At 36.1% G+C, this 16760-nt stretch overlaps 2 protein-coding genes across 7 annotated transcripts in view; one reads left to right on the top strand and one right to left on the bottom strand.

The window, feature by feature from the left end:
- Positions 1 to 12361, top strand: part of LOC123319387 (zinc finger and SCAN domain-containing protein 20-like) — a 53024-nt gene extending 40663 nt beyond the window's left edge. For 4 of the 5 annotated variants that reach the window (XM_044906313.1, XM_044906312.1, XM_044906310.1 and 1 more), the window contains exons 4-7: positions 5203 to 5501; positions 5677 to 6017; positions 6889 to 10778; positions 11843 to 12361. In XM_044906313.1, the coding sequence (XP_044762248.1) occupies positions 5203 to 5501; positions 5677 to 6017; positions 6889 to 7331 (1083 nt within the window). In that variant the 3' untranslated portion in view covers positions 7332 to 10778; positions 11843 to 12361. Of the gene's footprint in view, positions 1 to 5202; positions 5502 to 5676; positions 6018 to 6888; positions 10815 to 11842 lie in introns of all 5 variants that reach the window. The other variant, XM_044906309.1, reaches the window with a different exon arrangement.
- A 446-nt stretch (positions 12362 to 12807) lies between these two features.
- On the bottom strand, positions 12808 to 16654 carry LOC123319315 (opsin, ultraviolet-sensitive-like). Of its 2 annotated transcripts, none has more exons than XM_044906214.1 (3): positions 16588 to 16654; positions 15133 to 15263; positions 12808 to 13975 (listed from the first exon to the last, which is right to left on the bottom strand). In XM_044906214.1, the coding sequence occupies exons 1-3, from the start codon at positions 16620 to 16622 to the stop codon at positions 12948 to 12950; spliced, it is 1194 nt and encodes a 397-aa protein (XP_044762149.1). In that variant the 5' UTR covers positions 16623 to 16654; the 3' UTR covers positions 12808 to 12947. The 2 variants fall into 2 exon arrangements, with proteins under 2 accessions (XP_044762149.1, XP_044762148.1); XM_044906213.1 differs by lacking the exon at positions 16588 to 16654 and adding an exon at positions 15756 to 16512.
- Between the last annotated feature and the right edge of the window lie 106 nt (positions 16655 to 16760).

The following is a 16760-nucleotide window of genomic DNA, read 5'->3' as shown; positions in this document are numbered from 1 at the left end:
TAAAATATCCCATTTTATAATTTAACCGACAAGAGAGACATCGTCGATCGATGAAATGACATTGGGAAGAATTGTATTTTGGCCAATTTGATCGAAATTTTCACGTGATTATTCCTGTCTTGATTTGAAACTATGAATTATTTCGACGATTTTGAGAATGGTGAAGTTGAGTCGAGAACTATAGATAAGCAGGGACATTTCTTGACGCCCAGCCGAACAATAAACAGAAGTTCGAATTTCATGCGGAATTTCGACCTTGAGACTGTTAAATAATACATATTTCCCGGTGTATCTATCCAAACTGAAGTTGTCGAAGGGAGTCAACCGTAACTCAACCGTAGTTTTTTTCGCATTCAGACAAACCTGCCATCAAATTTCGACAATTTAGGCATGCATGTCGACGGTTACATCATCAAGGTCAGATCCCAGAACCTATCAGACTGGTTCACGGCTATGCAGGAATGGTAAAATGTGGATATTTTGGTCTCATGCCAAATTTCTGCTCCGATACTAGTGCCATAAAAAAAATCACCTTGTAATTCGATCTCGTAGGAAAAAAATCGAGAATTTTTCATTTATTCCATTGTTTTCTGCACAAATCAGCTGCAGTTCCAACTTATTTTTGATCTCGGAAATTGTTAATGTGGCTAGTTGGAAATGTTCTGGGAGATTGACGTTTTAGTCGATTGCAAATTAACTGCATTCTATTGTGTATTCATGAACAAGGATGAGTCATTTTCTCACACCTTCTATACTCAGAGGTATCCGTTATATCAAGGACTAGACATTGATATTTCTTAATAGACATCATTCTTGTCTAGTTTTTGAATAATTTGGTCGTTCACGGGAAATTCTGCTTCGATAATAATATAAAAAGTGCGTAAATTAGACCTACATGAAGATCTTGCACAAAAGAGTGATATTCATTAAAATTTATTCTACTTGAAGCCAGTTCTTTAATCAATTTTGATGTGTCTTTAATTTCAGAACTTCGTTTAACTTGGTAAAACTAGAAATTTAAAATTTATTACGAAACTGGAAGTTGAAATCGTGTAATTTAGTCGTCGAATAAAAAATTTAATACATCTTACCATTTCTCAATTTCATCCTGATAATTTGCAAATATCCAATTATAATAATCTGAAAGAACCACTGACGTTTCACCAAACTACACTCGCGTACAGAGATACCTGACTGCCACCAATCTTTCGCATCATTCCAATAATTGAAACTTTTTTATATACGTATTGTTTGTTGGGTACCTTCTTCAGTATTAAGTGAGTGCTTGTACTCGAAATCATCCTGACCGAAAGAGAAGAAATAATGTTATAAACTCATATTTGAATATTTTGTACGATAATCAACTCAGCATAGATCCTGCAGCAAAAAATCTGGAATTATAGAAGTGTCACAGGTCCGCATAGAAATATCACAGTGTAAAATTAACATAGAAATAGATTTCCTTGGATTATTTCATTGATGAGAACTTGAATCCTTTATGTTTTAATATGTTCTGTGTATTTGGTGTCAATTTATTATTGTCCCTTTTGTTTTCACTTTAGTTTTCGTTCATGTCAGAGAATTTATAAGTATCTCTGGACAAAAATTCCGTAGAAAATTTGCTGTAGGATTCAAAATAATCGACCACACAATAATTATTGTCAGATTTGTTACTTTGTGGCAGAGCAATATCCTCAAATGTATGTTCCTTTGCTGAAAAATATTGTTTACCATAAAATATATAGCAATAATATATAAAAATAGAATAGATATATTAATATTTATGAAACATATGATATGCGAGTCCCTTCCCTCTGCTAAGAACTTTGCATTCTTACCTACGAGTATATATCAGCACCTAGACGCCTTAGTCTGTAAGTTTAACCTACTTTTGTTTTCTACTTAAGAGATATATTTATCATATTTTTAATAGAGATATATATATGTATACACGCTGTTGTATATAGGACTTTTAGCCGGTAGTTTTTCCAGGTTTTGTTCTATATCTGGTCGTTTCTGGGGTTAGTTCATACAATTGAATTTTCAATAAACAAACTAATTAATTCCCTGAAATAGTGTCCACTTGAAGTTTTGGGAGTACTACTATGTTTATACCGGAAACGTCATTTAAATTTTTCGATTCACTTAGATATTTTTCTTAGTTTTATGTTTTTAATGTTTGTTTCTGAATTTTACTACTTTTTAAATTTGTTTTTATCGTCTTGGTTGAGTTGAACTGACCCAAATCAGAAAAATGCAAGACCATTGTCGGATCAAACGACCGACTCAACATCAATCTGAGTGCCTCTAGTAAATTTAATAATTGTTCATACAATGCACGAAGTTTTTGGTCGTTCACGTCCTCATCAACAAAGAGACAGGAGTTGAACACTACCCTGCGACAGAGAATCTGTCGAACCTCTGGCTTCCAAAAAACGAATGAGGACTTTTTCTCAGAGAAAAAGTCCTAATTCTGCGGAGAACGTGAACGATGTGTACATAAAATTTTTTTTATATAAATGGGCTAGGATTTCATCATAACCTTAACACAAATGTAGCGGAGACAGATAGTCGCATATCGGAAAATGGTGAATTTTGCTAATTTTTTCCCAGCCAGAGTAAGTTGTTGGATGATTTTTCCTTTAAAAGATATTTTGTTATTGGATATTTTAAATGCAGTTCTTAGAGCGTGAAAATTAGGACGTTTGAAAAAATCATTCTGATCTCTCAAATAAAAAAGGTATTTTAAGCTACAGGGTGTTCCTAATCATGAATATTCAAAATTGGTAGATTCAGATCCTTGTCGTTCTATCAACCTAATTGTCTGTGAGAACAAGGGAAGGATCAGAATGATTTTCTCCTAACGAACTGTATATTCGAGAGGATATGACTGAAGAACTACATGAGAAACAGGGAGGTTTCCGAAAAAATGCGATATATTTGTTAGCCAAGTACTGTAGATCCTTTACGTTATCGATTTTAACTAATAAATTAATTGTAGAGAATTACAGATAAAATCTGTGATAGTCTGTGATGAAATGTTTCTGTTTGTGTGCTTGGATTTTTTATTTCTTACTGTGTAATGTTAGTTTAACCCGTTTCAGAGTCAGGTTCATATCTCTAGAGTTTTATTTGGTTGAATCGAGCTGTTCGATTGGAGAGATCCGTTGTTTTTTCAATATTGCGTCATTTTAGTCGGTAGAATCCATTTTGAATGTCTGCAGTTCTGATAATCAGATAGGGAGACACTTGATTTCATGATTTTTTTCGTGGAAATGTTTGGAATTCGCTGATTTCAAATCTGAACATTGATGAACTCAAGAATAATTCAATTTCCTCAAATTTATTGTGAAATTTTTATCTGCCGACTGAAATGAGTCTTTGATTATTGTTTTGATTCTTCGAAACATTCATCAAACAGAATATTATTATCGAAATATCGAACTAGAGATTCTTCAATTTTTTTTAAGTGAAGGGTAGCTCAGGGTCACTCACTTCCATAAACAATAATATCTAAATAAACTAGATTAATTTCGAACCAACAACGGAAAGTTTCTCATTCAAAATAGCCACAAATTCAAACTATAGTTTCAGTATTTCCCAATAATCTCTCAGAATGTTTCTATCTATTTTTGTTTCTTTTCGTGTGTCTTCTTTTTATTTTTTTTTAAATTTTTCATTGTTGTATGAAATAAATTGCGATTCGAATCAAATGACCAACACTGACAGTCAATCATTGTGGCTATATCGAATTACAACTCTTTCCTAACATATACAGCAATACAAATAGAAAATAAACAATAAACCGATTTTTTACATACTAAACTGGACTAATTTTACTGAAGATTTCTATGTTGAGTGCCAATATACTACCAATCTAGTGATAATAAAATCAATTTTCTGATTTTTACATATTTATATACAGGATATTCTTAGCGATTCGTATACTGTAAATTTCAAGAGCGAAAAACTTTTATGGGACGAAAAATGTTGATCTAAAATTTAAAAGCAAGCTTTCCATGGAGTTATCGAACATTTTACGTTGCCATAAAAGCTTCTCAAGTTTTTTTTTCTACTCACAACGTTTTGTAGAGGGAGATCATTAAAAATCACTGAATCGTTGAACTTGAATGTTGCATGGTGCCTGATTATCAAGAATTGTTGGTTTGCTGAACATTTTTCTCAATACTTAACCATCTAGATGATTAGTAAATGAATGTCCTAGATTATTCTATCTGCGTTTTGCACAGAAATCCTGCATATCGACAGTAATTTAAGTGTAAAAATTGTATTGTTAAATGATCCTAAAAATTATCATCAGCAATTCATTTTCTTTTCGACATATTATGTTAATTTAAGGTAACACTTAAAGGCAGTGTAGTGTTCCATTGTTAATAAATTTTTTAAATATTTTTAGTTTGGATTTGTGTTTTCCCATCATCTCTGTCCTGATTATAGTATTTGTAAGATACTGGCCATGAAAGTTAGTGTCCTTAAGTTCTGTCGGCTTATGTTCGCTGAGGTCAACTTATGCTAGGTTAGATTAGGATCGGAAAGGTTAGGTTAGCTTAGGTGTGGTTGGTTTAGGTCAGGTAAGGCTAGGCTAGGTTAGGTTGAAGAGTGGACATGCGTTACCATGCCTGCCTTGAAACTTGCAGAAGTGTGTCTGTTTTCAATCCACCAGTTTTCGAGAATCATTTGGACACAATACCTATAGAGTGAAGAACCACTTTGTACCCCAAGATTTAAATATTGAATTGGTATTTTCTATTTGAGAGTATCCTACTCTGCTATGAGTTGAATACATGAATGAGGGACATTAAAGAGTGCTGTAGTTTCGAGAAAAAATTAATGACGATATGTTATTGCTCTTCAGACTCAATGGTGAAAAAATAAACAACGATCATGGTGTTCTCAAGACTCAACGTGCCTTTTCAAGAGTGTTACAGCATTTTTTTGCGTTGAAAACAGTAAACAGCGCTTTAAGTGTTCAACGTTGCTGATAGTGCTCCTTTTTAAAAGTTTTTTAGCTTTGATATAAGTTGAAGGCATGACTGAACGATATACGTTTCCTTAAATCCCTTCAAAATCTCATTTTATAGTCAAGTATCAATTTTCAGTTCAATATAATCGGTAATCTCCAGAAATTTTTCCTTAGGCGTGTCAAGGATGGCTCACAGTCTGTATCCTTTCATTTTCCAGGAAATTCCCGCAGCCGAAACATGCTTCAACACGTCCTCGATAGACAAGCCGTCCAGCACCCAGAGCAGCAGATCGTCAACGCCTTTCACCATCCCTTTCCCGTCCTTCACCTCGTCCCTACTGGAGATGAGCCTGCTGCACTCCGGCCTGCTCAACGAGGAGCTGTATCGCTGTTCGTCCTGCATGGCAGCGTTTCCGTCCGTCTGGCTGTTGGAACAGCACAACGCCTTGCAGCACATCGGATCGCTCAGTTCCTTCGACAAGCCGTTCATCTGCGAGCAATGCGGCCAGAGTTATAGGTGATTCTAAGACTTCTACATAGGTTTTAACAGTGGGTTTGAGATGAATACAAGGTTTCAATAGCAAAACTAGCCTTGCACAGACCCAATAATCGCTGGCTCATTGGCAAAGACACACATCCTGATTTATTCCTTGGGGAACGCACACAAGCTCACCCACCCTTTCAATTTTCAGGTATCGATCAGCCTACGTCAAGCACAGAGAGCAGAATCACAGAGCCAGGCTGCCAGCAGACAAGCTCTTTTCCTGCGACGTCTGCGGCATGCAGTTCCGTTACCTCAAGTCCTTCAAAAAGCACCGACTCAACCACGCTTTGGAGAAACTGCACGGGAAGACGAGCGAAGCTTCTAAAGTTTCCGTTAAAAGCGAGGCCGAGGACGAAACTGCTCACGAGTCCAAATGTGATAACAGCAGCGAGGTTTCAAGTAGCAACGAAGTGATGTCAAGCCAGGACATGGTGGTTGTGAAGACTGAGGTGGAGGAGGACCGAGAGGATAGAGATAATAATTCGACTAGTAAGTACATGGAGTGAAACCTCCAGCTTGCTCCCTTTCTTAGGTATCAGTTCCAGGGGAGGCTGTATAAACTCCTCACCAGGCTAGTGTGTTGTTGGCTTCTTCTATGCCTTTGATAACTGAGTTTTCTCAGGTTTTCTACTCGAAAGACGTTTGGGCAGTCACCGAGTGAACATGTGGTGTCAGTCCCGAACAATCCTGCGTCAGTTCTTGTTCTATATGGTATTTCTTTTGAGGATATTGAGGGTGGAATACCTTCACCTATCCTCCTTTCTACTGAGCATCGCAGTGAATGTTTTATGGATGCTGGTTTTCTTAATCGTCTCGTCATTGAGGACAGCTCCTGGCTCTAGTGATGTCAATACAGGGTAGCCTTTGAATTATGTCGAGAATTGTCACTATTGTGACTTGCCTTGGCCTGCCATACTATTTCCGCACTAGTGATTAGTAGTCTCACAATAATAATGTACATCTGCTGCAGTATTTTTGGGCTTCATCCCCAAGTTTTACCAGACAGATTCTGAACGTCATCAAGACCTGTGTTAGCAGTGATTTCAATATAGAAGCTTGATTATTTTGAACTATTTAACTTCAGACTTCCACTTCATGATGTGTTTCCTTTTCTGGGTAAATGGCGTGGTCTTGGTCAAGTTCTAGTTAGAACTATGAGCTTCGTAAGCATGTGGAGCAGCTCATCCACTACCAGTTTCGCCAAAAGAGGAGATACAATCTCTTCTTGAGGTTTTTTACGGGGTATTTTGTGTCTCAGCCATTGTTGTGGTCGATAACATCTCTCTTCTTGTCTTAACTTCGATATCAGAGTGAATATTCTAATGGTGTACATTTCCAGAACCTTCTTTTTGTTCCACAGATGAGGGACAGATGTCCGACGCCGAGGTGGAGAAGACAGACTCCGAGCAAGACAACACGGTCGATTCCATAGGCCCGCTGACCCCCTCCTCCACCATCTACAACACGGACCTGGCGAAGAACGACCAAGACTCCCCCATAATGAACTTTCTGAGGGGCGACAACGCGGCGCGACAGCGAGAGAGGAAGTTCGCGTGTCCCTTCTGCGGAAAATGCGTGAGATCCAAGGAAAACCTGAAGCTACATGTGAGGAAACACACAGGGGAAAGGCCCTTCGTGTGCCTGTTCTGCGGCAGGGCCTTCGGCGGTAAGAGCGATCTGACGCGACATCTGAGGATCCACACGGGCGAACGCCCGTACCATTGTGATATGTGCGGTAAGTGTTTCGCCAGGGCCGACTACCTATCGAAACACCTCACCACGCATATAAACACGCCCCGTTAATGTTTTGAATTGTAATTTGAAACCGTTCACGGAGCCTTCACTATTGACAGGCATTGACAGTACTCGCGAACGATCTATGTTTTGATTGAACCACCAAGCGTGGCCACAGACGTCTATAAAAAGCCTGAAACGCAATTTGACAGCGGTTTGTCAACTTGGTTGGCTGAAGTATACCTGATTTTATTCACAGTGAGTACAAAGTAACACTAAATACAGTTAGGAATCTGGGTGCCCAAATTCGTACATGATTTGTTAGTATGGCAGACAGATTAATTCAATTTGTGTGCCATAAGAAACCTTAAGAACTAGGTCTGCCACCGTTGCCAAGTGACAGGGCTTCAAAATTCTGAAAAGTTATGTCGAATCTTCTGTTCGTGTCTGCCACTTCGACCGATGGCTAGAATCATCCTCCAAAATATGAAAATCAGAGAGGCAGACATCCAGACCACTGACTTCTGTTGTCGACAATCTTTTCTTATGACTTAAAAGTGGGCATAGTGAATGTTCAAGTGGCAGACCTGGTTTTTTAATACGGAGACACTTTGAAGGTACACAGAAAAATGGTCTGCCAGCATGGTAGGGCCGCGTTGTCAATTGGCAATGCCCTCCATGTGGGTTGAAGGGTAGTTGAGTGTTTTTAAGTGGCAACCCTAACTAACTCACCAATTAAGTCATCACTGATTAGATAATTTTTTATACAATTACTCACAAAACATCCAAATTCAGAAATGAGAGAGTTTTTCAAAAAAATATGGAAATACGAATATTGTCAACTGTCAAATGTGGAGGCGACATTCACCCAACAGAAAACAATTTGTGATATTTTTTTTAGATTGATTATATTATATATCTTTTATATAATTCTCTATACACACAACTACAAAATAGTTACCGGTGCTATTACATTATATTAGTTATTTATACAGAAACAACGAAATACAGTATAATCTCAACATAACTGGAATACATTTTTCATAAAAGAAATGATTCTTTCTGAATAGAATTATATATTGAATTTAAATAATTGTAAGCTAGATATATTATAATGATATCGTTATATATTTATTGATTCATAGTTCACCAGTTTCGTATCCATTTGATTTTTTTTACCCCATTTCATAGATATAGATTAGAGATACAGAAATTTGAATTGCGTCTACGAGTCTCAAACAACATATATTTATGGAAATATATGGAACGAATTCAACAAATATCGCATTCAATAAATAAATAAGAAAGTGAGACCAATAACTGACCCATGTGGAACACCACCGACTGTCTCTTTGCATCCCATTTTGGATATCATCTATCTAATCTATATCTCACCTTTTTTTTACAAAGGTGACCTCTAGCCAAGACTTCAATTTCTAAATAATGGTTTTTGTTTCAACAGAGTATTAACATTGTTGGTTTTACAGTACGTTTAAGACCTGTTGTTGAATAAATGTCGATGTACCTCTTGTGACAGTTTGCCGTTACATAGAACTGCCTACTAGATATAGCTATTTTTATACAGATAAACGTCCATACATCAGAAAGTTGTTACCATTTTATTATTTCCTGAAAACAATATGAAATTCTCCATTTCATTGGTTCGTCATGCTCAAACATCAGAAAGTATTTCAATTCTGGTACCTTTTTTTCGATATTGTCGTCACTTCAACCCTTTTCAAAACCCTTTGAGACGCCTCTGGCCCAGGTCATTAAAAAAAGCAAAAAACCCAATCAGCGAATGTTTTCGAATGAAGTGGAGAATGGAAATTGTACCCTACATGAATTGATATCCGCAAAATAAAAAAAAAATTCAATTTTCAATTCCAATTTTTCTTCAGTATAGTGAAGGAATGTTTATATTCCTCACTGAACCTAGTGGATATCAATTTTTTTTATCCTGAAATGTTTCTTCACTCTGACCCACACCAACCAGAAAAATAATTTTATTTTGCCACATTTGTAAATGAATTTTAAGCGAAAGGCAAACTTCATAGTGAATAATGCTTGGCACCTTTGCAATTATCATATATTTATGAAATATAAAGTAGATCTGTAAGTTTTAATGTGATTGGCCAGTTTTTATTGAATGAAAGTAATCGTGAATTATTTAACGATATGAATGGGATGATGGCACTCTTGATCTGGTAAAATAATGTCAATTTTCTCAGTTTTTATTGTGAATTGGGAAGTATTAATCGTGAAAATATTGGAACATATGACGAGAATATTCACAAAACGTTTGTATTTTTACTAATCTCTCTCTCTCTCTTCGCTAAATTTCTGGAAATTTGTTGTGAAAATCGATGTTGCCATGTTTTAATTGTTTTTTCGATTGTGAAAGAATTTTTCCTTCTTTTATGTTGTTTTAATATTCAAGATTTCCAATTCATCATAGAAGGATCGGATTTTGAGTCAGAAGAAATTCTTTGTTCATTGTGAATTTTATTTCTCACAAATATTTTTTTCTTCTCTCTTGAAGTGTGTTAATGCATTCTTTTCGATATAACTCGATGTATGTACCAATGAAGATCAATTCTGCCATTACCGTATGAGAATGATAACCTCTACTACATTCCCACTTGACCCTTTAAAAAGCACCCTTCATGATTTAAATCTGAATGTAGTATTCTAACCTTATTATTTCAATGATATTTCTTAGAATATTTATCTACTGCAACCAGAGTAGGTGGATGAAAACAACTGAAAAGTCTCTGGAGTATTTTTGAGAGAATTGAAATTAAAAAAAATGTTAAAAAATTAAATAAAAACACTTTTTTTTAGTCAACTGAAAACATCTGAGATTACACAGTGTTGTGAAAGGAGGATAAGCCTTTCTACTCTCTCGAAAATTCTCGGAGAAGTCCAGATAGGTCCGAAACGTTGATAAGTGATGAAAGAAGTAATAATATATTAGAAAAAGAATAAATTTTCACTATAAACATGGTGCTGCAATTGTAAATGAATATGTGATATAGAAATGTGGTTAGTAGGATTGTATAATTTAATTATTAACCAATTCAAATTTGAAAATATTTTTAAATCTATGTGTGATGTAAGTTTAAATGTATTTTGATGTTGCAGTTATGTACCATCGATAATTCTTGGTCTAAAAAATATATTGAATGTGTGTGAAATTTCGTTCTGATATTTTCTATTCCCATACATTAGATCTGAATCCCATTATCCTTTATTTAAAATAATTTCGCGTATAACTGGCAACAACTTCTTCGATAAAACTCACTTCAATGTGAATCACGTTAATTACTGTGAAGAAGATTCTTGTCAAATAAAGTCAAATAATTTCTTCAAGTATTTTTTTCAACAAGTTTCGGAGTTCTTTCTTCAATTTCGTATAACTAAGTTCTTCCTTAATCGTTTGTTACTTATCAAACATGTATTTTCTTGCAAATATGAACGAAAAAATCAAAAATTCCTAGATAGCAAGATCATTTGGTGAGTTGAACAGATACCTGAATTTTTCATTTTTAGGTTTTAGTAAATTGAAAAAAAATGCATCAATATCATAGATGGGGCAACAAATTTTTGGAAAATTAAAGTGAAACGGAATTACTTGATGCTTACTTAACCAAGACACGTGTTTCGCTATTACAGTAGCCTCTTCAGGTAGGTGAAGGTTAAGTACCTTGTGAAAATCATGTAATTTTAGTCTGATTATATATTTTCATCAAGTACCTATCGATTGCATCAATTCAATATCTGATACATTCGATTGTCTTATCAATTCATTTATTTCTTGAGTTTTTTGACATTTAAAAGTAGTTCTATTATTTTTGTTTTTGTTTTTTGTGTATTTCTACTTTTGAATAATGGAAACATTGCTTTTTGCTCGAATCGGCTATTTCATGGAGGTGTTCTTTGAGAATTTTGATTTGTAATCAACGAACTTACCTTTTATTTCGAGGAAATTCGAAACCTGTACTTCGATTAGGGTTCAAAGGCTTTTTTACATTTTCATTTCCCCAATTTATTCGCAATTCTTCATAACTTGTCTGAGTTACATGCTTTCAATTTTTATTTTGATTTTAGGAGGAACAACTATGTTCATTTCTAGTGAGGTAGTATGATTTTTTTGAGTTGAGAAACCGTGGGTAAAATTTGTTTAATTTTTTTCAGGAGAGAAATGCATCAGAACATGGGGTCTTATGCAACCTTTGAGTTTATCCAAGTATAGTGGAAATACCCAGAGCATTTTATGAAGGATAATGCATCTTTAGGTCCCCAAGTCTTTGAACATATGGATCACTTTCGAATTTTTAAGAGTTCCATAATAATTTTCTAGAAATACAAATACCTAATGATTGAATTTTTTTTCCAGGACGGTTTTTTTATTCGAGAGCAAAAATAAACGGTATTTTCTTCGATTCGCGATATATAAGCAGCTGATCTGAATTATTAAGTGTGCTTGATTGATGTTCTAACCCTCATTTCAAGATTTTTATAGCTATATTGTTATATTCTTCAATTAGTTTCTCAAAAATTCAAAACGTATTTTGCAGAGACCTGGATTCAAGGAAGTTAAAATTTTCTATTGCCACATATGCAACCCTTTAGCTTGTCAGTTCTGCTGGAGGTTGCTCCTAAGCCAAGAATACTGGCATCGTCACCAAGACGATGTTAGAAGAACTTTCATCAACCCCAGGGCTTTCGGAACAACACCAAGGTCCGTCTACACGTGTAGAGCCTGCGACATAGGCTACTCGAAGTACCAGCATCTGATCGACCACGTGAAAAACCACGAAGAAACGCCGCAGGTACCCTTTCGATGTATCGGTTGCAAGAGGACACCAAGAGAACGTAGAGATATGGAGGAAGAAGGTCCTCTAGATCTATCGATGAAATTTTAGGGATTGTTGAATGCTGTTGTTATCTGATCATTGAATGATTCTTGTTTTATTTCTATATTAATCATATCTGATGCAGAATTAGTTGAATTTTTTTGAATGTTTCAAAGCTTTACTACTTATTTCTCAATTTGTTTCAATGAAATTTGTTCTGATAATAAAATGTTCGTTATATTGGAGTTTTTAATATCTGTCTATTGCGTTGAAGTTTCCATTTGAGCTGGACGACGTTTTCATTCTGATCTGAAGGGTGAATATTTCGTATACCTTCCTAAATCTTAACAGATCAGTGGAAGTTACAGATTTAAAACTTTTCAAGCATGAAAATCTTCGTTTCATCAGTACTGAATATGAATTGGTATGAGGATGTATTGATAAATAGTTAGCCTAGACCAGTTCCATGCATAAAAAAAATATTGCGTTACCATAGCAACGAACAATAACTCATTAGAAGTGTCAGTGTGAAGTTTGAGGTCAAAAAAGTAAGCCAGAGTTTTTTTTACCATAAAAACGAACTAATGTTTTGTAGGTACTACAAAATAGCTCCATACTGAAATTAGTCAAAAGGGATGGAAGGTGAAATGAAGTTTAACACAAAGAAAAAAGAAAAACACAAATTCTAAGAAATTCAAGGACCAATATAGTACATAATCTTACTGATTAAGGATAAGTACTCAACAGCACTCCCTTCACGATGTATCTTCAACATCAAACATTCTAAAATTTCGGAATCCAAACCTCCCAGATAGAGGAACTAGAGTCAGTCCCTCTCCTGCGAATTCTGACTTCTCAGGCTCCCCTTCTGACTCATGCTCCTAGCCAATTTCCTTATACTGGAAGTCCTGTTACTGAAGGTGGGTTTAAAAACCCACTTGCTGCAACTGGCCCCCGTATCGTCAATGTCCGATTCGATGTTGTTGAAATCTTGAGCCATTTGCGCGTTGACGTACTGACATGGACCCTGTGTGGAGTCCACCCTTATAAATTCGATCTCTACGTCGTCGTTGGAGTACCTATCGTCTTCGAATGAGGACTGGATGGTCTGCACAGTCATCACCGAACTCTTTTTCTTCCGTTGTGGCCTCACCGGTTTACGCTTCTCCCTCTGTGACCCAAAGATGAGGATCCTCAGCTCCCTTTTGAACTTCGTGTGGGACAGGGCGTAGATGAAGGGGTCTATGCAGCTGGCAGTTTTGCAAAACATGGCTGGGAGCATGGAGCTCATCGGCGTTATCAGGTTCTTGTATCCGAATATCCCCAGAAGGGCCACAGTGGCGTAGGGAGTCCAAGACACCACCCACAGGATTATTATGAAGAATATAATGAAGGCCAAACGGATCTCTTGCCTGTTTTTCTCTTCCTCTTTCATGTGCCTGAACGATTCGTTCTTGAAGGTCCCTAATTTCTTGCCTTTGGTCTTTAAAACGACGGTTTGAACGATGTTTAGGTAGCTGAAGGATATGACGAGCATCGGAAGCAGCCAGGCTGCCACGAAGAAAACGAAGATGAAGATCCTAGCGCTCTTGCTGTCGGTTAAATAGTCGAAACTGCAACTGGTCAGCAGTCCCTCTGGTACGTAAGTGCCAAATTCGGTATCGAAGAGGGGGATGCTAGAGAAGAAGATGGCGTAGGTCCAGGTCACCAGGAGGCTGATCTTGATACGTAGCTTGCTGTATTTCCTGTTGAGGGGGTACTTGATGACGAAGAATCTGTCCAGGGCGATGGATGTCAGCGTCATTATCGAACCACAACCTGACAAACCTCCCAAGAAGCCATAGAGGAGGCAACCTGTGGAAAAATATGGTAAAGTGCTCGTCAAAGATTTAGGATATTGAATTAACTTATTTTCTGTACGAAAAAACCTTCTGAATGAGGTAAAAAAAGAATTTTTTGGAATTTTTAACGCTACACTGTACTGATGAGGGACAACTCTTCGGAATTGCTGTTTCTGGTTTGATATGTACATACAGAGTGTTTTAAAGGTGAGGCTTTTCTCTGACTGAAGGTAGAACTCATCAAAATGAGTCGTTTAACCAAAAATTGCCTTTATAAAATAACCAAGATGGCTGAAATACAACCCCTAGAAGTTGGGACAAAATTTCATTGAATTTCAACTACAGGACTGTGGTAGGTGACTCCGGCATCGCAGAAACGAAACAAAACATAAACGTATGACTGGACTATGAATGGTTCAGTACCAAGTTCATCGGTTTAGATGCCTCAGGTCACTTTCGAGAGAATCATAATTGTTGTATCGTGCAATTTAGGGTGAAAAAAAAATTTGAGTGTAAACGAGGGAGTTTCTTGAAAGTGCTTATGTTAGTTATGTTGAAAAAGTGCTATGATGTTATCCCATTTTTACGACGATTGTTGGAATGTTCGAGCAAGAAGATTGTGATGCCCATTGTGAACAAATACGTGAATAATTTAGACGAATTTTATTGGTGAGATTTTGAAGTATTATTCTATTTTTTACACTTGTGTCCTTAGTCTCTTCTGTCAGTTGGTATCGAAATGAGCCATTTCATAAAATCGTGTAAGTAACTTAAAAATAATGAAAACAATTCGGCAATCCTAAGTTTCCATTTTCATTACCACGTAAATATCGAACGATGAGCCAATATCCTAAACGAAACCACATGGTCGAATCAGGAGTTAAGTTTTTTCCCACTGCTTTGCGAAAATTCAGCTAACCAACGGTCTAGGGTCGTATTAGGATCTATTTCAGTCATCATTTTCAATTTTTTTTCAACTTTATCATTTTGAAAGTTTTATATAGGTGATTTTTGGTAAAACGCTTCATTTTGACCAGTTCTAACTTCTGTTGAAAAAAAAGCCTCACCTTCAAATGCAGCCTGTATGTAGAGCACGTAAATAGGGACTTAAGCCTTGATTTTGGCTACTCAGCAATCTTCATATAGTTTGAAAAAATTAAAAATACGAACCTTTCTCCCCCATTGCAGGTCCTTCGTGGAAGGTATTGAACAAAAAAACTGGAATTTCGACCATCATAAGTCCATCGCTTATTGCCAAGTTCAATATGAGTATATTCCCTGAAGTTCTTAAGATCTTACACCTGTAGAAATAAACAGCGTGAGGTTATAGAGTCTGGTAGACGAAGATTTGACGGAAAAAACCTAGCCACAGACTCAAATCAATAAAATCTCTGGATTTGAATTGGTTCACTTGATGTAAAGATATAAAGATATTTTCACACTGCTCAACAATTGGTAGAGATCACGTAAAAATTTCTCTTGATTGGTGGATTCTTTTGAGTTATCAGTTCTCAACTGGGATATTTGAACACAGTGACTTCCAATTTTCTATTCATTTGATCTTATTCTTTTATTCAAATCTAAAAATTTTCAATAAAAAATTTTCTACTAATATTTTTCATTGTTTTGTGAATAAAACAAGAATATCAACCAAACATACTCTGATAACTGATCAAAAAAAACATCTTGAATTGTTCGGCAGTGTATTTTTCTTCAATAGAACGTCAAAACTAAATTCTACACTTTTTTCTCTCACTGAATTCAAAGGAGTACAGATCTTCTCAAATACTCACCTCATGAACATGAAAATCACCATCAGATTCCCGAACAATCCAACAACCAAAAACACCACATAAACCACGCCGATAACTAAATAACTCACGTGACTTGCCGGTTCGAATTGCAGCCAATAAGGATTAATCTTACTGATGTAATCCTCCACGAAAAACCCCGTTTTCTTCCACCTACCCACGGGATAAAGCTTCTTAAACGTTTCGATAGGATCGGTAACAGTTCCATTGTCTGAGACATCACTAGAATTGCCCTTCTTTTCGACAACGTACATCGCCAAACTGAATTTAACAAACATCGAAATCAATGGGAGGAAATTTAAGGTAAACATCATTTGTGAGTTACGCCCTCGCAAAAACAAGTTAACTTAGTTCAAGTTTTGCCAAGTTTCTGTGCAAGGGAGTTGAGGGTGCAAGAGAAAGGAGATAGCATGGCTTATGTAAGGCCTCCTAATGTATTAGAATGGCTCAATGAAGAGATGTCATTAGCTGGAATTGGTAATTTTCTATACCGAATCACGACAAGGTTGTTGAATGATGACATGTAACTTCCCCAAGTTTTATACTAAGAGATTGGGATTTAGGTAATATGGTAATCGAAGCAAGGCATCTTTGAGGAATGATTGAAAACACTTCGAGTCTTTACTTTAAGCGGATTCATATCTAATAACACCAAATGTATTTTTCCTCAGTTGGATTTGAGTGTTGACAGAAAAATGTTCATATAGCATCGACTAAAGAACACAGAAATGTAAAGTAATGACGATTATGGTCCAAAAGTCCAGTCTTGTCGAGAAATTTTGTCTGTTCCCAATTCAGAATTGTTCATATTCACCTATTTTCGTATGAAACTATGCCTGTGATGTTCATTTCCACTCGAAATATTCGTAATGAGATGCTTATCAAGCAATAAACTTGTGTATACTGTAGATATACAGAAAAATAATTAACCTCTGTGTCAAGATTCCCTCTATTATGAATTCTCTGTTCAAAAAATCTGTGTATCTC

Source organism: Coccinella septempunctata, chromosome 8, assembly GCF_907165205.1.
Source record: "Coccinella septempunctata chromosome 8, icCocSept1.1, whole genome shotgun sequence".
In the NCBI taxonomy this organism is placed as follows: Eukaryota; Metazoa; Arthropoda; class Insecta; order Coleoptera; family Coccinellidae; genus Coccinella; species Coccinella septempunctata.
The sequence above is the reverse complement of the archived record's forward strand: the minus strand, read 5'-3'. Positions and strand labels throughout refer to the sequence as shown.